Below are 23,791 nucleotides of genomic sequence, written 5' to 3'. Positions count from 1 at the left end.
ATTTGTAGCTGCTGGCTTTTAATAAAACAAAATAAAAAAAACAAAACAAAATAAAAAAAACAAAACAGAAAAACAAAAACAAAAAAAAACAGAAAAAAACAAAAAAAAAAAAACAAAGCAAAAAAAATAAAAAACAGAAAAAAAACAAAAACAGAAAAAACAAAAACAAAATAAAAAAACAGAAAGAAACAAAACAGAAAAAAAAACAAAAATAGAAAAAAAAACAAAAACAGAAAGAAACAAAACAAAAAAAAAAAAAAAAAAAAAAAAAACAGAAAAAAAACCAAAACAAAAAAAAAACAAAAAACTGAAATATCCTTTTCAATTCCGACACTCCTGAGAATCCAGCCATCTTTTCATTTTTCTATGCACACTGCGGGAATGCTGCCAGAGCTCCGGAGACGGACAGGAATGGCCTTCATGGCGGGGTGCCTGTGCCGCGGAGAGGCGCATTGTGTGCATGAACAGCTCAGGCGCGGGATGACAACAGGCGAGGTGACACGGTGATCCAGAAGAAGGAAGGAAAGTGAAGGGATCGGGGACAATGGCAGCTAATTAGACGTTTCCTCTTTCCTTCCATATATTGTGCGGCGTCTCCTCAAGCTGCACAATAGCCGGAGTCTTCGGAGAGTCGCAGGCAGGACGCCGCGTGATGTATGAGGTTGTCCAGCGCCATTCTATGGACTCAGATAACCGCCGAAGCGGAATAATCAGCTGAAAGTCCTCCGAAAAAAGGAACTGGTTTAACCCCGAAATACAGTCACGGAGGCGTGCGTCACCCTCAGCCACACAGGACGAGGCGCAGAAATTATTAACCACTTGTCTACCAAGCTGCACGTATAAATGGCATGGTAGACGAGGGTTTGCGATCAATCTGAGTTTATTGAAATTTTATGAAATTTAACAGAGAAAAAAAAAAAAAAAAAGCAAAATTAGTTTACAGAGACATTAAAAAAAGTACCGTATTTGCCGGCGTATAAGACGACCCCCCTACTTTTCCTGCTAAAATGTAGTGTTTGGGCTATACTCGCCGTATAAGACTACCCCTCTTCCAATGCACACCAGTGGGAGGAATAGTGCCCCATCATTGGTGTCAGTGGGAGGAATAGTGCCCCATCATTGGTGTCAGTGGGAGGAATAGTGCCCCATCACTGGTGTCAGTGGGAGGAATAGTGTCCCATCATTGGTGTCAGTGGGAGGAATAGTGCCCCATCATTGGTGTCAGTGGGAGGAATAGTGCCCCATCACTGGTGTCAGTGGGAGGAATAGTGTCCCATCATTGGTGTCAGTGGGAGGAATAGTGTCCCATCATTGGTGTCAGTGGGAGGAATAGTGTCCCATCATTGGTGTCAGTGGGAGGAATAGTGCCCCATCATTGGTGTCAGTGGGAGGAATAGTGCCCCATCATTGGTGTCAGTGGGAGGAATAGTGCCCCGTCATTGGTGTCAGTGGGAGGAATAGTGCCCCATCACTGGTGTCAGTGGCAGGAATAGTGCCCCATCGTTGGTGTCAGTGGGGGGGGGAATAGTGCCCCATCGTTGGTGTCAGTGGGGGGGGGAATAGTGCCCCATCGTTGGTGTCAGTGGGGGGGGGGAATAGTGCCCCATCGTTGGTGTCAGTGGGAGGAATGGTGCCCCATCGTTGGTGTCAGTGGGAGGAATGGTGCCCCATCGTTGGTGTCAGTGGGGGGGGGAATAGTGCCCCATCGTTGGTGTCAGTGGGGGGGGGAATAGTGCCCCATCGTTGGTGTCAGTGGGGGGGGGGAATAGTGCCCCATCGTTGGTGTCAGTGGGGGGGGGGGGAATAGTGCCCCATCGTTGGTGTCAGTGGGGGGGGGGGGAATAGTGCCCCATCGTTGGTGTCAGTGGGGGGGGGGGGAATAGTGCCCCATCGTTGGTGTCAGTGGGGGGGGGGAATAGTGCCCCATCGTTGGTGTCAGTGGGAGGAATGGTGCCCCATCGTTGGTGTCAGTGGGAGGAATGGTGCCCCATCGTTGGTGTCAGTGGGGGGGGGAATAGTGCCCCATCGTTGGTGTCAGTGGGGGGGGGAATAGTGCCCCATCGTTGGTGTCAGTGGGGGGGGGGAATAGTGCCCCATCGTTGGTGTCAGTGGGGGGGGGGGGAATAGTGCCCCATCGTTGGTGTCAGTGGGGGGGGGGGGAATAGTGCCCCATCGTTGGTGTCAGTGGGGGGGGGGAATAGTGCCCCATCGTTGGTGTCAGTGGGGGGGGGGAATAGTGCCCCATCGTTGGTGTCAGTGGGGGGGGGGGAATAGTGCCCCATCGTTGGTGTCAGTGGGGGGGGGAATAGTGCCCCATCGTTGGTGTCAGTGGGGGGGGGAATAGTGCCCCATCGTTGGTGTCAGTGGGGGGGGGAATAGTGCCCCATCGTTGGTGTCAGTGGGGGGGGGAATAGTGCCCCATCGTTGGTGTCAGTGGGGGGGGGAATAGTGCCCCATCGTTGGTGTCAGTGGGGGGGGGAATAGTGCCCCATCGTTGGTGTCAGTGGGGGGGGGAATAGTGCCCCATCGTTGGTGTCAGTGGGGGGGGGAATAGTGCCCCATCGTTGGTGTCAGTGGGGGGGGGAATAGTGCCCCATCGTTGGTGTCAGTGGGGGGGGGAATAGTGCCCCATCGTTGGTGTCAGTGGGGGGGGGAATAGTGCCCCATCGTTGGTGTCAGTGGGGGGGGGAATAGTGCCCCATCGTTGGTGTCAGTGGGGGGGAGGAATAGTGCCACATCGTTGGTGTCAGTGGGGGGGAGGAATAGTGCCCCATCGTTGGTATCAGTGGGAGGAATAGTGCCCCATCGTTGGTATCAGTGGTGCCCCATCATTGGTATCAGTGACACCAATGATGGGGCACTATTCCTCCCACTGAGACTTGCTGACCCTGTTCTCGTATGGTGCTGCTGCAGCCAGCATATGTGGTTGCAGCAGCACCTCTACACAGAACACTTACCTGCTGCTCCGGCACTCAATTTTCGCGGGGCCGCTCGGCTCCGCCCCCTCGCCGGTGATTGGCCGCCTGTGTGCCTTTCCTGAGCTACAGTTCTGGCGGCCAATCACCGGTGAGGAGGCGGAGCCGAGCAGCCGCACGAACATCCAGTGGCCGAATTGAAGGAGACGCCGCGCTTCCTGGACCGGATCGTCGTGGGACTGGATCCAGGTAAGAGACATCAGCCCCTGCAAACCCCTGTACTTAATGCCGCAGCCCCCCTAACATGTGTACCGGCGTATAAGACGACCCCCGACTTTTGAGAAGATTTTCAAGGGTCAAAAAGTCGTCTTATACGTCGGCAAATACGGTAAAATACAAAAAAGAAAATACAGGGTTGGGGGGGAGGAAGAAGCAAAGGTCGTTTAAATAGACATTAATAGTAAAATACAAAAAAGAAAATACTGGGTCAGGGGGGAAAAAAAAAGGTAAAAAAAAAAGCAAAAGAAAAATACAGGGTTGGGGGGGGGGGGGGGGAGGTAAAAAAAAAAGAGCAAAAGTCGTTTAAATAGACATTAACAATAGTAAAATACAAAAAAAGAAAATACAGGGTTAGGGGGGGGGGAAAAGGTAAAAAAAAAAAAGCAAAATTCGTTTACAGAGACATTAAAAGAAGTAAAATACAAACAAGAAAATACAGGGTTAGGGGGGAAAAAAAGATAAAAAAAAAAGCAAAAGTCGTTTAAATAGACATTAACAATAGTAAAATACAAAAAAAGAAAATACAGGGTTAGGGGTGAAAAAAAAAGGTAAAAAAAGGGGTAAAAAATAAAAAAAAAGTAAAAAATAAAAATAAGGTAAAAAAAAAAAAGTAAAAAACAAAAATAAGGTAAAAAATAGAAAAATGTAAAAAATAAAAAAAAAGGGGGGGGGGGGGGGGAGGAGGGACAATAATAAAAGGAGAGGGGGGATAATAAATAACACAAAAAAGGGGGGGGGGGGGAAATAGATAAATAAACAATAGTAAACAACATCCTGGATCCAGACGACAGCAGTGATTGACAGCGAGTACAGAACCCACGGCTACAGATCAGGTAACCTATATAATATAGACAAATCTAGGCCCCCAGGGGGGGTACAGACAGCAGAGGCAAGGAGAGCAACAAAGTAATAGTAAGCCTGTGGAAGGGGTCACCATACACGACAATAGAGACCAGCCGGGGGGGGGGGATGGGGGAAGGATGGGGTGTACTGGCGATATCCATTGCCTTGTCATCCTATCCAGTCTAGTGCCAAGGGGAAAAAAAAAAAAAAAGGGGGGATAAAAAAAAGGGGGATAAAAAAAGGGGGGATAAAAAAAAGTGGGGATAAAAAAAAGGGGGGGGGGATTAAAAAAAAGGGGGATAAAAAAGAAAAAAAAAAAAAAGAAGAGGGGGGAATAAAAAAAAAAAAAGCAGGGGGATAGAAGGGGTGAGAGAACAAGAAAAGGCTTCCCCGAGGGGGATAATAGACCAGTAGGGACAAGAGGAAGAGGAAACTCCAGATCAAGGAGCAGAGGGGGTTGCGAAGTACGGAGGACTCTCTGTATATATTCCAGGACAGCCAGGTCTGGCGAGTTCTCGAGTGCCCAATTCCTGTGACTCCATACATTCCATATGATCCGTCTCCTCTGAAAGGGTCGGGACAGCAGACAAGGGTTTGAAGTGGTTGTAAAGCTCAGACACATGAACAAAGCACATCCCTCTATAGTGTGTCCTTGTCTCAGTCCAGAGCACTGAGCGTCATTTCTGTCTGCTGCCTCCTTCCTCTGCTATCAGCACGAGTCACCACTGACATGTTTTCCTGACACCGAGAGATGAAAAGGTGACAGAGGAGGGAACTCAAGAACGCAGCCTGTGATTGACAGCCTCAGCTCTGTTCCTGTGTGCTGTGTGGAGGGGGGAGGGGGGTGCCCCTTCCATCCAATCAGCTCTCCCCACCTATTGTAAATTCAGCTCCCCGCCCTCTGCTTTCTAGAAAGCTCAGACAAGCTGTATAAAACTTTGAACAGCTGGAGATATCACCAGAGGCCAGTCACTTGTTATAGGTTTACAGACAAAAATCCCCCCCCAACAAAATCACCCTCCCAGCACCGCTTTGTATTCTTGCCGGCAAGTCCTTAACAACCGATGAGGTCACTGGTCGGTAGGACGTACAGTGAAGAAAATGCGTATTTGCTCCCCGGCTGATGCTGAATGTTCGCCCCTCACACAGAAATGATCGGTCTAACAATGGAATGTTCGCCCCTCACACAGAAACGATCGGTCTAACAATGGAATGTTCGCCCCTCACACAGAAATGATCGGTCTAACAATGGAATGTTCGCCCCTCACACAGAAACGATCGGTCTAACAATGGAATGTTCGCCCCTCACACAGAAATGATCGGTCTAACAATGGAATGTTCGCCCCTCACACAGAAATGATCGGTCTAACAATGGAATGTTCGCCCCTCACACAGAAATGATCGGTCTAACAATGGAATGTTCGGTGTAACACTGAGAGACAGAATACAACAACAAATTCAGCAGAAATGCGTCTAACAAATGATGACGGATCTACATGTTCATGAGGGAAAGAAGGATTTGATCCCCTATCATTCAGCAGGATTTCTGGCTCCCAGGTGTCTCTCATACAGGTAACAAGCTGAGATTAGAAGCAGTCTCTTAAAGGGAGTGCTGCTAATCTCATTGTGTTACCTGTATAAAAGACACCTGTCCACAGGAGCAATCAGACCATCAGATTCCAAACTCTCCACCATGGCAAAGACCAAAGAGCTGTCCAAGGATGTCAGGGACAAGATGGTAGACCTACACAAGGCTGGACTGGGCTACCAAACTATGGCCAAGCAGCTTGGTGAGAAGGTGACAACAGTTGGTGCAATCATTCACAAATGGAAGAAACACAAAACAAGTGTCAGTCTCCCTAGGTCTGGTGCACCATGCAAGATCTCACCTCGTGGAGTGTCAATGATCATGAGAACAGTGAGGAATCATCCCAGAACTACACGTGAGGATCTTGTCAATGATCTCCAGGCAGCTGGGACCACAGTCACCAAGAAAACAATTGGTAACACACTACGCCGACAAGGACTGAAATCCTGCAGTGCCCGCACGGTCCCTCTGCTCAAGAAAGCCCATGTCCAGGCCCGTCTGAAGTCTGCCACTGAACATCTGAATGATGCAGAGGAGGACTGGTGGGAAGTGTTGTGGTCAGAGGAGACCAAAATCCAGCTATTTGGCATCAACTTAACTCACCATGTTTGGAGGAGGAGGAATGCTGCCTATGACCCCAAGAACACCATCCCAACTGTGAAACATGGTGGTGGAAACATTCTGCTTTGGGGGTGTTTTTCTGCTAAGGGGACAGGACAACTGCACCGCATCAAAGGGGCGATGGACGGGGCAATGTACCCTCAAATGTTGGGTGAGAACCTTCTTCCCTCAGCCAGGGCATTGAAAATGGGTGGTGGATGGGTGTTCCAGCATGACAATGACCCAAAACGCAGGGCCAAGGTAACAAAGGAGCGGGGGGGGGGGGGGGGGGGTAATTACGGGCTGAACTCTCTGCCTTCTCTGTACATAAGACTTAATAGAGCTCTCTTCCTCCTCCTAGCACAGGAACTATCAGAGGATCGCTCAGGACTCCTCAAGGCAATCCAGTTGAGAAACACTGAAATAAATAAAAATTTCTAATATTTAAAAAAATGTATATAAAATATAACACAAATATTTCTAAATAAAAATAAATCTTAAAATTAAAGGAATTCTATAAAATATAGCAAAAATAATCTATAAAATTATAATATTAATATTAGTGTATTTTTTCCTGAAAAGCAAATATCTAGCAACATACAAAAATTTGTAACTGCCGCCATTTTATTCTCTAGCGTCTCCGCTGTCAGAAAAGATAGACTTTTTTGAAGGGGGGGGGGGGTGGATTACAGTAATTTCTAGTAAAATGTTACCCCAGCAGGCAAGAGGATTAACAATTTCTATATGAGGAAATCAAAGAAATATCCTCAGTTTCTAAAATGTCAATGCTGAGCCACCACCCACGGTGCTCAGAGGGGTCGCTCAGAGGGAGGTCACTCAGAGGGGGGTCACTCAGAGGGGGGTCACTCACATGGGGCATAGAACATCATGAGCAATGGACGGTCCTCTCTCTTCAGAAGCTTCCTGAAATCCTGCAAAGACAACACAATTCTAAGTATTTCCCGAGAGATCGACAATAAAGGAGAGTCTCTGAACAGAACGAACCTTCTCACTGTCGATGTGGACAACATCCTTGGCCTCAGGATTCTCCTCCCACAGCGGCGCCCCCTCTGGGTCTTTCAGAAATGCTACAATGGACTGGAAGACCAAAGACCTGGGTCAGTAAGAACTGCAGCTACACCACATTAACCCAAAAGGGCCCGGTTATCGGAAAAGAGAATTATTTCACATCGAACATTACTTACAATAACACCATATAGCTAAAAATCCATGGACATCTGATCAAGGAGGAGGAGCTTGTTGGACTTCCCATCCCAAAACCATGACTGTTCATATGGTGCTGACACCATGGCTAATAATATTGATCTAACCCCTCCCCATGGCCATCAGAATGGAGTTGCTCCCAACCCACCTCATCGCCATTATTATGGCGTTGCCCCTTGACTCTTCTGGGAAGGCTTTCCATGAGACTTTGGAGGGTGTCTGTGGGAACTTGTGCCCATTTGTAAGGTCAGGTACTGATGACATGGCTCATATGTTGGGCGCCAAAATACCTGGCTCACCATTGGTGTTCCAATTCATTCCAAAGGTGTTCAGCAAGGTTGAGGTGAAGGACACCTGAGTTCCTCCACACCTAACTGGACAAGCCATGCCTTTCCTGGAGCTGGACATCTCATTCCAAAAACTATGGTTATCATAGAGTTCCCCCCATAACCATTAATATGGAGTTGCTCCCAACCCAACTCATTGCCATTATTATGGCGTTGCCCCTTGACTCTTTAGGGAAGGCTTTCCATGAGACTTTGGAGGGTGTCTGTGGGAACTTGTGCCCATTTGTAAGGTCAGGTACTGATGACATGGCACATGTTGGGCGCCAAAATACCCGGCTCACCATTAGTGTTCCAATTCATTCCAAAGGTGTTCAGCAAGGTTGAGGTCAGGGCTTTGTACAGGACACCCGAGTTCCTCCACACCTAACTGGACAAACCATGCCTTTTATGGAGCTGGACATCTCATTCCAAAAACTATGGTTATCATAGAGTTCCCCCATGGCCATTAATATGGAGTTGCCCCCTTTGTGGTATTACCATCTTCCACTCTTCTGGTAAAGCTTCCCAAAAACATTTGGAGGGTGTCTGTGGGAATTTGTGCCAATTTGTGAGGTCAGGTACTGATGCTGGATAAGAAGGCCTGGCTCAAATGTTGGGCCACACGTTTGGCACCAAAAAAAACCCTGGTTCAAATATCTAGCAACATACAAAGATTGGAACTGCCGCCATTTTATTCTCTAGGGTCTCTGCTTTCAGAAAAGATACAGGTACTCTGGTAAAGCTTCCCACAAGCATTTGGAGGGTACCGATGCTGGATAAGAAGGCCTGGCTCACATGTTGGGCCACACGTTTGGCCTGGTTCAAAATTAGCTTTCCATTTCATCCCAAAGGTGTTCAGTAGCGTTGAGGTCAGGGCTCGATATAAGACACTCGATTTCTTCCTCACCAAACTGGAAAAACCATGTCTTTTATGGAGCTAGATATCTCCTTCCAAAAAACATAGTTGTTTTTATAGAGTTACCCCATGGCCTTTAATATGTAGTTGCCCCCTTTGTGGCTAGAACATCCTTCTGAGAAGGCTTTCCACAAGATTTTGGAGGATGTCTATGGGAATTTGTGCCCATTTGTGAGGTCAAGTACTGATGTTTGGTGAGAAGACCTGGCTCAAAATCGGTGCTCCAATTCATCTCAAAAGTATTCGGTTGGGTTGAGGTTCCTTGACTTCCTCCACACCAAACCATGTCTTTATGGAGATGTTGGCTGAGAAGATCTCGCTCATTTCAATTCACTCCCAAGGTGTTTAGTAGGGTTGAGGTCAGGGCTCTGTGCAGGACACTGGAGTTCCTTCACACCAAACTGGTCAAATCTGGTCTTTGTACACAAGGGACTGTCATGCTGGAACAGAAAAGGGTCTTCACCAAACTGTTACAAGGTTGAGCTGTTGTAAATCCTATTCCAAAACCACAGGCAGTGATATAGGATTGCCCCTCTTTGTGACTATAACACTTCTCTAGGAAGACTTTCCACAAGATTTTGGGAATTTGTGCCCATTTCTGGCTCGTATGTTGGGCACCAAAAAAAAAACAAGACATCTGGCTCACAATCAGTGTTCCAATTCATCCCAAAGGTGATCAGTAGGGTTGAAGTCAGGGCTCTCAACTTCCTCCACACCAAACCATGTCTTTATGGAGATGTTGGTTGAGAAGACAAATTCATTTCCAAGATATTCAGTAGGTTTGAGGTCAGGTACTGATGATGGATGAGAGAAGATGGCTCACTAGTTGGGCCTCACATTGGGCACCAAAAAAAACAAAAAAAGACCTGGCTCACAATCAGTGTTCCAATTCATCCCAAAGGTGATAAGTAGGGTTGAGGTCAGGGCTCTCAACTTCCTCCACACCAAATTAGTTTATAAATTAGTTTTTATATTATTATTATTATTTGTTTTTATAAACGAAACTGTCCAAAATCTTTGAAAAAAATAGTGTTTTTTTAATAAAATTTTGCAAATAATCTTTCTTCATAAATATTGGCAAAAATTTATTCAGTTATCTTTTTAGTAAAAAAGAAAAAAAAAAAAAAACCAAATTAGTTTATAACCAAAATTTGTTTTAAAAAAATTTTTTTTTACATTTTTATTTGATTTGTTTTCTATTATTATTTATGGTTTTTTGTTTTTTTTAACATACTGTCACCCTAGCAGTACAGTGTCACCAAAAGGGAGCAAATAAATGAAGTTTCATGTTGCGGTGTATGTACACGTCACCAACGCCCATTACCCCCAAGCCCACCCTCCCCCAACACCATGACCACTTACCTTGTATGACATGGGCCGGTTGTATTCTGTGTGGAACGTTCCATCCCTGGAAGATAAAAGATCAAGCTGACCACACACGGTACAATCAAAAACGATACAATCTACGACATAATTGTCGATGAACATTCAATCCAGATATTTGGGGCGCCTGTATGAGCCCCAGCTGGTACGTAATGCAGCCCATAGAGGTTCGGTCACACGGGCGCAGTACTGTGGACGGGATTTCTCAGCACGGAGGCGCAAAATTGTTGCGTGCATCTCTGCGCCGACGTCCCATTCATTTCTTTTGGGACTCACGGCTTCACGGATGCAGCTGCTGTGTCCCTGAGTGTGGGTCCCCAAAACCCATTCCATGAAGCTCTCTACGCACTGTTGTTGGGCTCATCTGAAGGCCACACCAAGTTTGGAGGTCTTTAGCTATTGACTCTGCAGACAGTTGGTGACTTCTGCGCACTGTGCGCTTCAGCATGCGCTGACCCCGCCCTGTCATGTGACGTGGCCTACCACTTGGTGGCTGTTGTTCCCAGTTGCTTCCACTTTGTTATAATCCCACTAACAGTTGAGCGTGGAATATTTAGTAGCCAGGAAATGTCACGGATGGACTTATTGCCCAGGTGGCCACCTATCACGGGACCACGCTTGGAGTCACTGAGCTCCTGAGAGCGACCCATTCTTTCACCAATGTTTGTAGAAGCCGTCTGCATGCCTAGGGGCTTGATTGTATACACCTGTGTCCATGGAGGGGATTGGAACACCCGAATCACATGATTGGGAGGGGACTGGAACACCTGAATCACATGATTGGGAGGGGATTGGAACACCTGAATCACATGATTGGGAGGGGATTGGAACACCTGAATCACATGATATGGAGGGGATTGGAACACCTGAATCACATGATATGGAGGGGATTGGAACACCTGAATCACATGATATGGAGGGGATTGGAACACCTGAATCACATGATTGGGAGGGGATTGGAACACCTGAATCACATGATATGGAGGGGATTGGAGCACCTGAATCACATGATATGGAGGGGATTGGAACACCTGAATCACATGATATGGAGGGGATTGGAACACCTGAATCACATGATTGGGAGGGGATTGGAGCACCTGAATCACATGATATGGAGGGGATTGGAACACCTGAATCACATGATATGGAGGGTACTGGAACAGCTGAATCACATGATATGGAGGGGGTTGGAACACCTGAATCACATGATTGGGAGGGCGGGGCCAATACTTTGGGCAATATAGTGTATATATAACAGCTTGAAGGAATTTTTGTATTTATCGATTGTCTAGTTTTTAGCCCTGATGGGGGGGGGGGTGCTGACCATCTGAAACACGGTGGTTGTTGCAAAATAGAATCTTTTAAAAAGGACAATACAAGCTGATGTGGCTTTCCCATTCTTTCAAAACTTCAGTAAACTCCTCTGGGGGTCCAGAAAGACCCCACAGTGGCTGGTGAGCAAACCACCCAATAACATTATAAGGCATCTCCATAAAGCTCAGTAATTATACATCACATAGAAGATGGTCTAAAAAAACAAAAAAAAACAACATCAAGTTGATCAATCCAACCAATCAAATCAGATTGGAAGAAAAAGAAAAATCCATTAATCCATCCCATTAGAGCAACATGACAGCCAGGAAGCCGGCATTTTCAGAAGCAGAGGGAGCAATGGCAACCTCCCCCCTGCACTACTGAAAGATATACATAAGAAAATAGAGAAGGGAGAGGGGAGAAGGGAGAGTGGGGAGCAGAGTGGGGAGGAGAGGGGAGGAGGGGAGAGGGGAGCAGAAGGGAGGAGGGGAGAAGAGGGAAGGGGAGCAGAGGGGAGATTGAAGGGGAGAAGAGGGGAGCAGAGGGGAGAGTGGAGGAGGGGAGAGTGGAGGAGGGGAGAAGAGGGGGGAGGGGAGAAGAGGGGAGGGGAGAAGAGGAGGGAGGGGAGAAGAGGGGAAGGAGAGAGGGGGAGGAGAGAGAGGGGAGGAGAGGGGAGGGGAGAGGAGGGGAGAGGAGGGGAGAGGGGAGAGGAGGGGAGAGGAGGGGAGAGGGGAGAGGAGGGGAGAGGAGGGGAGAGGGGAGAGGAGGGGAGAGGGGGGAGGAGAGAGAGGAGAGGGGGGAGGAGAGAGAGGAGAGGGGGGAGGAGAGAGAGGAGAGGGGGGAGGAGAGAGAGGAGAGGGGGGAGGAGAGAGAGGAGAGGGGGGAGGAGAGAGAGGAGAGGGGGGAGGAGAGAGAGGGGAGGAGAGGGAAGAGAGGGGAAAGAGGAGGAGAGGGGAGAGAGGAGGAGAGGGGAGAGAGGAGGAGAGGGGAGAGAGGAGGAGAGGGGAGAGAGGAGGAGAGGGGAGAGAGGAGGAGAGGGGAGAGAGGAGGAGAGGGGAGAGAGGAGGAGAGGGGAGGAGAGGGGAGAGAGGAGGAGAGGGGAGAGAGGAGGAGAGGGGAGAGAGGAGGAGAGGGGAGAGAGGAGGAGAGGGGAGAGAGGAGAGGAGGGAGAGGGAAGAGAGGAGAGGAGGGAGAGGGGAGAGAGGAGAGGAGGGAGAGGGGAGAGAGGAGAGGAGGGAGAGGGGAGAGAAGAGAGGAGGGAGAGGGGAGAGAGGAGAAAAGAGAAGAAAAAAAAAAAAAAGCAGCTAGCTCTGTTACGCACATAAACCCCGGAGATCACATTTCTGGTCGTATCTTTCTGCAGAAGAAGAGGTGAATTCTGATTGGTCACTGATGGCGAGTTCTCCGCCCCTGAGGAACTTTCTCTTTTCTCACTTTTTATTAATAAAGCCTGGCAGTGTCAATCACCAGAAGCTGATACTACAAAATACGTGTGCCCCGCCCTCACATCCGTGTGCCCCGCCCTCACATCCGTGTGCCCCGCCCTCACTTGTAGTGTAGGAGCTCCAGGCCGTTGGTCTTCTTCCCGGGGTCCACCTTTATCTTCTTGCACAGCTTCCGTCCTTCGGGGTCCCTGAGGAGAGACGGAGAGCAGAGAATTTTTCATTATTTAAAGGAGATGTAAACCCCAATGGATATCTATATTCCCAATTCTCATCCCTTTCCCCATCTCGGTGTTGCTGATCTCCTGCAGGCTGTGACAGCCATTTCCTTTCTCCAGTGTCTCTGGATTGTTACCCACAATGGCAAAAGCCGACCGTACCCTTGTAATGTGCGTCATCGCCGCCACTTAGAAGGGAAGCATGTGACAGGGTGACAACGCAGGTACACAATTAGGAGACAGGGACAGAGCGTTGTCATCTCCAAACAGGAACGTGCATCATCAGAGTCACTTAAATTTCCACTAGGGAAATAAGTGACAGGGTGACAACGCAGGGGCACAATTGGAAGACAGGACCAGAGTGTTGTCACCCTGTCACATGCTGCCCTGGAAGTTACAGGGGTGGTGCACATTCCTCTGGGGTGACAACTCTCTGTCCCTATGGCCTAATTGTGCTCTCGTTGTCACATGCTTCCCTGGTGGAAATGTAAATGACCGTAACGTTCCTGTTCTGGGGTGACAACGCTCTGTCCCTGTTTTCTAATTGTGCTCCTGTTGTCACCTTGTCACATGCTTCCCTAGTGGAAATATAAACGGCCATGATGATGTACATTCCTGTTTTGAGGCGACAACTCACTGTCCTTGTCTCTCAGTTGTGCTCCTGTGTTGTCACCCGGTCACGTGCTTCCCTAGTGGAAATGTAAATGACCGTGATGATGGACATTCGTGTTCTTGGGTGACAACGCTCTGTCCCTATGGCCTAATTGTGCTCCTGTTGTCACATGCTTCCTTAGTGGATAAGTAAATGATCATTATGATGCACATTCCTGTTTTGGGGTGACAACACTCTGTCCCTGTCTCCTAATTGTGCTCCTGTTGTCACCCAATCACCTGCTTCCCTGGTGGATAAGCAAATGATCGTGACAACGCTCTGTCCCTATCGCCTAATTGTGCTCCTGTTGTCACATGCTTCCCTGGTGGATAAGCAAATGATCATGATGATTGACATTCCTGTTCTGAGGTGACAACACTCTGTCCCTATGGCCTAATTGTGCTCCTGTTGTCACCCCGTCACATACTTCCCTAGTGAAAATTAAAGTGGCCATGACGATACACATTCCTGTTTTGGGGTGAGAACTCGCCGCCCCTGTCCCGCACTTGTGCTCCTGTGTTGTCACCCTGTCACATGCTTCCCTAGCAAAAATGTAAGGGGCTGTGATGATGCACATTCCTGTTTTGAGCCACTTAAAATTCAACCAGGGAAGCATGTGACAGGGTGACAACCCAGGTACACAATTGGGAGACCAGGGCAGAGAGTTGTCACCCCAAAACAAAAATGTGCATCTTCAAGTCCACTTCCATTTCCACTAGGCCAGGGGTGGGCAACTGTGGCCCTCCAGCTGTTGTAGAACTACAAGTCCCATGAGGCATTGCAAAAATGACAGTTACAAGCATGACTCCCAAAGGCAGAGGCATGATGGGACTTGTAGTTCACCAACAGCTGGAGGGCCACAGTTGCCCACCCCTGCCCTAGGCAAACATGTAAGAGGGTGACAACGCAGAAGCACAATTGGGAGACCAGGACAGAGAGTTGTCACCCCAAAACAGGAAGCACCGTCGTGGCAGGATCACCAGGGATGCACGTTTTGGAAATGAGACAAACGTGTGAAACCTTCGATGAGATTGTAGCGCCTGGGCCGACATCGACTATAAAACAAGTTCGGGTAAATAAATAAACAAAGAAGAGGCGGATGAAATCCATTTGATGGGAAATAAAACATTTAATAAGATGTAACAGACAGAAAACGGCAACATAATTAATTGAAGGGAAAGTCTCCCCCCGGATCCCTTTCATCTCAGCGCGGCGCTGAACGATCGTCCCGGGGAGACGATCTTCTATTAAGCGTTTCCTCTTCACTCTAATCTGAGGATTCATTTTTCATGAAAGTAAACTTGTAGCGGGTTTCAAATATTAAAATGCGTCCTGCGGGTGCAGCAGCGGGTAGCGAGTGGCGCCAACGGGGTGCGCATCACATCTTCCGGAGCTTCCCAGGGGTCCCTGAACCCGGCCTGCAGGTCAGAGCTCCAAACACAGGCCCAGGATGGGTTTAACCCTTTCACAGACGTTTTTGTGAGGTTTTTTCTGCGCACGATAAAAAAAAATATTTTAGGGCTGAAGTTTAGGTAAAACCCCCAAAAACACTTCATAACTGAATATAGTGAATGCGGGGTCCGGGGAGAGCGGATACGGTGAACGCGGGGTCCGGGGAGAGCGGATACGGTGAACGCGGGGTCCGGGGAGAGCGGATACGGTGAACGCGGGGTCCGGGGAGAGCGGATACGGTGAACGCGGGGTCCGGGGAGAGCGGATACGGTGAACGCGGGGTCCGGGGAGAGCGGATACGGTGAACGCGGGGTCCGGGGAGAACGGATACGGTGAATGCGGGGTCTGGGGAGAGCGGATACGGTGAATGCGGGGTCTGGGGAGAGCGGATACGGTGAATGCGGGGTCTGGGGAGAGCGGATACGGTGAATGCGGGGTCCGGGGAGAGCGGATACGGTGAATGCGGGGTCCGAGGAGAGCGGATATGGTGAATGCGGGGTCCGGGGAGAGCGGATACGGTGAATGCGGGGTCCGGGGGGGGCAGATATAGTGAATGCGGGGTCCGGGGGGGGGCAGATATAGTGAATGCGGGGTCCGGGGAGAGCGGATACGGTGAATGCGGGGTCTGGGGAGAGCGGATACAGTGAATGCGGGGTCTGGGGAGAGCGGATATAGTGAACGCGGGGTCCGGGGAGAGCGGATATAGTGAACGCGGGGTCCGGGGAGAGCGGATATAGTGAACGCGGGGTCCGGGGAGAGCGGATATAGTGAACGCGGGGTACATGGTTTAGCAACTTTCATTTTTTTTTTTTTTACATTTTAATTAATTTATTTTTTCAATTTTACATTTTAAGCTTTTTATATTTTTGAAGACTTTTTTTCCCATCGGGGAGGTCAGAGTCCCATCGGGGGGGTCAGAGTCCCATGGGGGGGGTCAGAGTCCCATGGGGGAGGTGAGAGTCCCATCGGGGGGGTCAGAGTCCCATCGGGGGGGGTCAGAGTCCCATCGGGGGGGGTCAGAGTCCCATCGGGGAGGTCAGAGTCCCATGGGGGAGGTCAGAGTCCCATGGGGGAGGTCAGAGTCCCATGGGGGAGGTCAGAGTCCCATGGGGGAGGTCAGAGTCCCATCGGGGGGGGTCAGAGTCCCATCGGGGGGGGTCAGAGTCCCATCGGGGGGGGTCAGAGTCCCATCGGGGGGAGGTCAGAGTCCCATGGGGGAGGTCAGAGTCCCATGGGGGAGGTCAGAGTCCCATGGGGGAGGTCAGAGTCCCATGGGGGAGGTCAGAGTCCCATGGGGGAGGTCAGAGTCCCATGGGGGAGGTCAGAGTCCCATGGGGGAGGTCAGAGTCCCATCAGGGAGGTCAGAGTCCCTCCGCACGCACAGCGTCTCGAATTCTACAATCGTCAGCACAGGAGACGGTTTACGGGAAGGTTATACCAGGAAATACGATCCCACCGGTCAGTTTATTATTACCGCTCCGCGTTGCGGGCGTCGGCCCAGCGAGTCTGAGAGCGGCCCTAAAATTTAATTCCCGAACTGATTGCACAGATTAAAGTTATCGGAGGGTAACAAAGTCTTTACGGCGCGGAGATAAAAGCGGAGCATTAAAGAGCGATTCTTATTCTGTTCTAAGTGTCCGGCGCTGCAGGCGACGGCGTTATCATAACTACGGGGCAGTAAATCCGCAACACCATGTCAGGCGCCGAGCCACGGCCTGTGAACAGACCTACAGGAGTCAACCGGACACGAGTCACTGCCTTCTGACTGAAATTACTGAAATCCAACGAATGGAAGGGGAGGGGCCACGGGGAGTCAGGCTGAGGGAGGAAAGTGCTAGATGATGCTGGGTGTCCTCCAGCCAGGAAATGAGGTGGAGCTCTATCTGACTTGCTGTAACTTCTAATGCACATTGTGAGAAGCTCCCAGTGTGCAGTGACATCAGAGGAAGCCATTCCAGTCCAGGGGAGGAGCCGGTATACCTGTGCAAGACTGAAGGGGAGGAGCCGGTACACCTGTGCAAGACTGAAGGGGAGGAGCCGGTACACCTGTGCAAGAGTGAAGGGGAGGAGCAGGTACACCTGTGCAAGAGTGAAGGGGAGGAGGCGATACACCTGTGCAAGAGTGAAGGGGAGGAGGCGATACACCTGTGCAAGACTGGAGGGGAAGAGCCGGTACACCTGTGCAAAACTGGAGGGGAGGAGCCGGTACACCTGTGCCAGACTGGAGGGGAGGAGCCGGTACACCTGTGCCAGACTGGAGGGGAGGAGCCGGTACACCTGTGCCAGACTGGAGGGGAGGAGCCGGTACACCTGTGCCAGACTGGAGGGGAGGAGCCGGTACACCTGTGCCAGACTGGAGGGGAGGAGCCGGTACACCTGTGCCAGACTGGAGGGGAGGAGCCGGTACACCTGTGCCAGACTGGAGGGGAGGAGCCGGTACACCTGTGCCAGACTGGAGGGGAGGAGCCGGTACACCTGTGCCAGACTGGAGGGGAGGAGCCGGTACACCTGTGCCAGACTGGAGGGGAGGAGCCGGTACACCTGTGCAAGACTGAAGGGGAGGAGCCGGTACACCTGTGCAAGACTGAAGGGGAGGAGCCGGTACACCTGTGCAAGACTGAAGGGGAGGAGCCGGTACACCTGTGCAAGACTGAAGGGGAGGAGCCGGTACACCTGTGCAAGACTGAAGGGGAGGAGCCGGTACACCTGTGCAAGACTGAAGGGGAGGAGCCGGTACACCTGTGCAAGACTGAAGGGGAGGAGCCGGTACACCTGTGCAAGACTGAAGGGGAGGAGCCGGTACACCTGTGCAAGACTGAAGGGGAGGAGCCGGTACACCTGTGCAAGACTGAAGGGGAGGAGCCGGTACACCTGTGCAAGGTAGACGTAAACCCAACTGCTAAAATCTCATATAAGCTTCGACACATTAATTTCATTTAAAAGTCTTCAATCTTTACAAATCCGCAGCTTTCATTGACACAATGCTCGGTGGTCCTGCCATGGAGCTCCTTGTTCAGGTACTTCCTGTTCTAGGGTGAACTGTTCTGCTGAGTTGTCACCCTGTCACTCAGGCTTCTGATTGAGACTACAAGTGGCCTTTTCAACACGCATCATGATTCACTGTTGTCACCATTAGGAAACCCACCTAGTTGCAGTGCATATAGACAGGAAGTGGTTGCAAAGAGGATGCAGGAGATCAGCAGCACTGCCAAGTCCTCTTGGAGCCCTCTGGGAGGATGACTGGGAAAAATCTAAGTTTGTACCTGCTAGCACCTTTTTACTGGACTCCTCCATGACAAAGGGTTTAATATGACTGTCCTGGTGGATGACCAAGGAAACAGACAGTACCCGGAGGTGCCATTTCCAGACTTGTAGTCTCAATCAGAAGCCTGAGTGACAGGGTGACAACTCAGCAGAGCAATTAGTTCACCCTAGAACAGGAAGTATCCTCCATGACAGAATATTTTATGTGGCCTAACTGGAGGATGACTGGGAAAATTGTAATTCGTACCACCGTTTCCAGGAATCCTCCATAACAGTAGATTTCATATGACCTTCCTGGAGGATGACTGGGAAAATTGTAATTCGTACCAACATTTCCAGGAATCCTCCATGACAGTAGATTTCATATGACCTTCCTGGAGGATGACTGGGAAAATTGTAATTCGTACCATTTCCAGGAATCCTCCATGACAGTAGATTTCATATGACCTTCCTGGAGGATGACTGGGAAAATTGTAATTCGTACCAACATTTCCAGGAATCCTCCTTGACAGTAAATTTCATGTGACCTTCCTGGTGGATGAATGGGAAAATCGTGAGCTATTACCTGGTTACTATAGTTCAACAAGTAATTCATGATTATCCTGAAGGATAATTGGGGAACATGTAAGTTAGTATCTGATAACTTATCAGGAATCTTCAATGACGTCCTGGAGGATGACCAGGGAAACTGACATAGTACCTGTTAGAGACATTTCAAAATATCCTCCACAATAGTAGGTTCAATGTGGTCTCCCTGAGGGATGACTGGGAAAATTTTGGGTTAGTACTTGGTTACTATATTTCCACAAATCCTCCATGATTAGTTTCATGTGATCATCATGGGGGATGATGGGAAAATGTGAGTATCTTATAATTCTCCTAGTAATCCTCCACAATTCTTTTGACCATCCTGGCAACTTTAATTTGTCAGTCCCTAAGGATGACCGAAGGAAATGTGATTTAGTATCTGGTAACTATTCCGAGAAACCTCCATGACAGTAGGTTGCATGTGACCTTCCTGGAAGATGAGGATATTTGTGAGTTAGTCCCTGGCTACTATAATTCCACATATCCTTCATGATCATCCTGAAGGATGGCTGGGGAGAATGTGAGTTAATATCTGATAACATTATCAGAAATCCTCCATGACGATAAGTTTCATGCGACAGTCTTGGATAATGAGGGAATTTTGAGTTAGAACCTAGCAGCTAACTTTCCACAAATCCTTCATGGTGGTAGGTTTTATGTAGTCATCCTGAACAGTTCCTGTTAACTCCATTTCCAGGAATGGTGACCATCCTGGAGGATGACTAAGGAAATTTTGGGTATCTGGTAACTCCATTTCCAGGAATCCTCCAGGACAGCCAGTGAAACCTGCCATCCTGGGGGATTAATAAAGTATGGTTATTATTTAAATAAACCATCCAAGCACCTCACACAAACCTCAGTGACTGTCCTGGAGGATGACTGGAAAAATTGTTAGTATCTGCCAGCACATTTTCCAGGAATTCTCCATGACAGTAGGTTTCAGGTCAATTTCCTGGAGGATAACTGGGTAAATTGTGAGTTAGTGCCTGGTAACTACAGTTCCACAAATCCTCCATGATGGTAGGGGTTTATGTGATCATCATGGAGGATGACTGGGGAAAATTTTAGTTCATATCTTATAACTTTTCTAGGAATCCTCCATGATGGCAAGTTTCATTTGACCGTCCTGGAAGATGAATGAAGGAAATGTGATTTTATTATCTGGTAACTTTTCCAGGAATCCTCCATGACAGTAGGTTTGATGTGACCTTCCTGGAGGATGATGATATTTGTGAGTTAGTACCTGGCTACTATAATTCCACATATCCTTCATGATCATACTGAAGGATGACTGGGGAAAATGTGAGTTAGTATCTATCAGAAATCCTCCATGACAGTAAATTTCATGCAGCAGTCTTGGATAATGAGGATATTTTGAGTTAGAATCTGTCAACTCATATCCTTCATGATGGTATGTTTTATGTAGTCATCCTGAAGAGTGACTGGGGAAATTGTGAGCTTGTACCTGGTAACTCCGTTTCCAGGAATCCACCATGATGCTGACTTTCCTGGAGGATGACTGGGGACATTTTGGGTATTTGGTAAATCCACTTCCAGGAATCCTCCAGGACAGCCAAGTGAAACCTGATATCCTGGGAGACTATTAGAGAAAGTCTGTTTTTTATTGAAATAAACCATCCAGCACCTCACACACCATCCTGGAGGATGACCAGGAAAATTGTAAGTTAGTACCTGTCAGCACATTTTCCAGGAATTCTCCATGACAGTAGGTTTCATGTGACCTTCCTGAAGGATAACTGTGGAAATTGTGAGTTAGCCTGGTAAGTACAGTTCCACAAATCCTCCATAATGGTGGGGTCCATGTGATCATCATGGAGGATGACTGAAGGAAAATGTGATTTAGTATCTGGTAACTTTTCCAGGAATCCTCCATGATATGGAGGATTCCTGGAAAGGGCGTTACTGGGTTCTAATGCACAATTTCCCATGATATGGGGAAAATGTGAGTTTGTAGCGTTTAGCTTTTCTAGGAATCCTCCATGATGGCAAGTTTCAGGAGGATGACTATAGGAAATGTGATTTTATTATCTGGTAACTGTTCCTGGAATCCTCCATGACAGTAGCTTTGATGTGACCTTCCTGGAAGATGACTGGAAGAGTTAGTACCTGGTTACTCCATTTCCACAAATTCTCCAAGAAAGTAGATTATGTGATCATCATGGAGGATGACTGGGAAAAATGCAAATTAGTATTTTATAAATCTTTCAAGTAATCCTCCAGCATTATGGCAAGATTCATTTGACCATCCCTAAGGCTCACTGAAGGAAATGTGGTCTATTATCTGGTGACTTTTTCAGGAATCCTCCATGACAGGTTTGATGTGCCCTTCCTAGAAGAATGATCGGGGAAATTGTGAGTTAGTATCTGGTAATATCATTTCAACAAATCTTCCATGATGGTGACCTTCCTGGAAGATAACCTTGGAAATTATGAATAAGAATCTGGTAACTATTTCCAGGAATCCTCCAGGACAGTCAAATGAAACCTGCCATCCAGGAGGATTACTAGGAAAAGCCTGGGTCTCCTTTAAATAATCATTCTGGGTGTCTCCTAGCAGCCATCTGGCACCTCACAAAAACCTTAGTGACTGTCGTGGAGGAAGAACGGAAAAATAAAGTTAGCACCAGGTAACACTTTTTCCAGCAATCCCCCATGACTGTAGGTTTCATGTGACCCTCCTGAAGGACTGGGGAAATTGCGAGTCAGTAACTGGTAATTGTAATTACATTTTCACAAATTCTCTATGACAGAAAGTTCCATGTGATCATCCTGGAGGATGACCGAAGGAAAATGAGTCAGAATCTGGTAACTTTTCTAGGAATCCTTCATGATCGTGGGTTTCATGTGATCATTCCTGAGGGATGACTGGAGAATTTGTGAGTTAGTAACTGGTAACTACAATTTTAAAAAATCCTCCATGATGGTAGGCTTCATGTGATTGTCCTGGAGGATGACCTCGGAAAACGTGGATTAGTATCTGGTAACTTTTCCAGGAATCCTTCATGATCGTGGGTTTCATGTGATTGTCCTGGTGGATGACCTTGGAAAATGTGGCTTAGGATCTGGTAACTTTTCCAGGAATCCCCCATGACCGCAAGTTCCTTGTGATCATCCTGGAGGATGACTGGAAAAATGTGAATTAGTATCTGGTAACTTTTTCCAGGAATCCTCCATGACAGTAGATTCCGTGTGATCATTCTGGAGGATGACTGTAAAAATGTGAATTAGTATCTAGTAACTTTTTCAGGAATCCTCCATGACAGTAGATTTCATGTGATCATCCTAGAGGACAACTGAACGGAAATGTGACTTAGTATCTGGTAACGTTTCCGGGAATCCTTCATGATGGTAGGTTTCAGGTTACCTTCCTGGAGGATTACCAGGGAAATGGTGAGTTGGTAACGGGTAACTACATTTTCACAAATCCTTCATGACGGTAGGTTTCATGCGATCGTCCTGGAAGATGACCAGGGAAAAAGTGACTTACTACCTGGTAACTATTGTAAGAATCCATGACAATAGATTCCATGTTATCACCCTGGAAAATGACTGAAGGAAAATTATTTAGTATCTGGTAGCTTTTCCATCATCCTTCATGATCATAGGTTTCATGTGATCATCCTGAGGGATGACTGGGAGAAATTGTGAGTTAGTAACTGCTAACTACATTTTCCCAAATCCTCCATGATGGTAGGTTTCATGTGATCGTCCTGGGGGATGACCTTGGAAAACGTGATTTAGTATCAGGTAACTTTCCAGCAATCCCCCACGACAGTAAGTTTCTTGCGATCCTGGAGGATGACTAAAGAAAAATGTGAATTTGTATCTGGTAACTTTTCCAGGAATCCTTCATGATGGTAGGTTTCATGTGATCATCCTGGAGGATGACTGAAAGAAAATGGTATCTAGTATCTTTTCCAGGAATCAACCATGGCATAAGAAATTGTGCATTAGTACCCAGTAACACCCTTTCAAGGAATCCTCCATGATGAGAAAATGTGCATTAGTACCCAAGAACGCCCTTTCCAGCAATCCTCCATGGCGAGAAATTGTGCTTAGAACCTTGGAAAGCCCTTTCCAGGAATCCTCTATATGGAAAATTGTGGATTAGTACCCAGTAACACCCATTCCAGGAAACCTCTATGACGATAAATTGTGCATTAGTACCCTGTAATGCCTTTTCTAGGAATCCTCCATAATGAGAAATTGTGCATTAGTACCCAGGAACACCCTTTCCAGGAATCCTCCATGATGATAAATTGTGCTTAGAACCTAGGAACGCCCTATCCAGGAATCCTCCATTTTAAATTGTGCATTAGTACCCAGTAGCACCCTTTCCAGGAAACCTCCATGATGATAAATAGTGTATTAGTACCCAGTAACGCTCTTTCTAGGAATCCTCCATGATGAGAAATTGTGCATTAGTACCCAGTAACACCCTTTCCAGGAATCCTCCATGACGAGAAATTGTGCTTAGAACCTAGGAACGCCCTTTCCAGGAATCCTCCATATGGAAAATTGTGCATTAGTACCCAGTAACACCCTTTCCAGGAAACCTCCATGACAAGAAATTGTGCATTAATACCCAGTAATACCCTTTCCAGGAATCTTCCATGACAAGAAATTGTGCATTAGTACCCAGTAACACCCTTTCCAGGAATCCTCCATGATGATAAACTGTGCATTAGTACGAAGTAACACCCTTTCCAGGAATCCTCCATGACAATAAATTGTGCTTAGAACCTAGGAACGCCCTTTCCAGGAAT

The 23,791-nt window shown here is 48.0% G+C and overlaps 1 protein-coding gene across 1 annotated transcript in view; it reads right to left on the bottom strand.

Moving 5' to 3' along the window:
• PDIA5 (protein disulfide isomerase family A member 5) overlaps window positions 1-23,791 on the bottom strand; it is a 97,032-nt gene that overhangs the window by 55,624 nt on the left and 17,617 nt on the right. Inside the window, exons 4-7 of the mRNA XM_089666468.1 lie at window positions 12,938-13,021; window positions 10,054-10,099; window positions 7,231-7,323; window positions 7,097-7,157 (exon numbers count right to left, since the gene is read on the bottom strand). Of these exons, the coding sequence (XP_089522594.1) occupies window positions 7,097-7,157; window positions 7,231-7,323; window positions 10,054-10,099; window positions 12,938-13,021 (284 nt within the window). The remainder of the gene's footprint in view (window positions 1-7,096; window positions 7,158-7,230; window positions 7,324-10,053; window positions 10,100-12,937; window positions 13,022-23,791) is intronic.

Source organism: Staurois parvus, unplaced genomic scaffold, assembly GCF_062004578.1.
Source record: "Staurois parvus isolate SC_StPar_1 unplaced genomic scaffold, SC_StPar_1.0 ptg002725l, whole genome shotgun sequence".
Lineage (NCBI taxonomy): Eukaryota > Metazoa > Chordata > Amphibia > Anura > Ranidae > Staurois > Staurois parvus.
The sequence above is the reverse complement of the archived record's forward strand: the minus strand, read 5'-3'. Positions and strand labels throughout refer to the sequence as shown.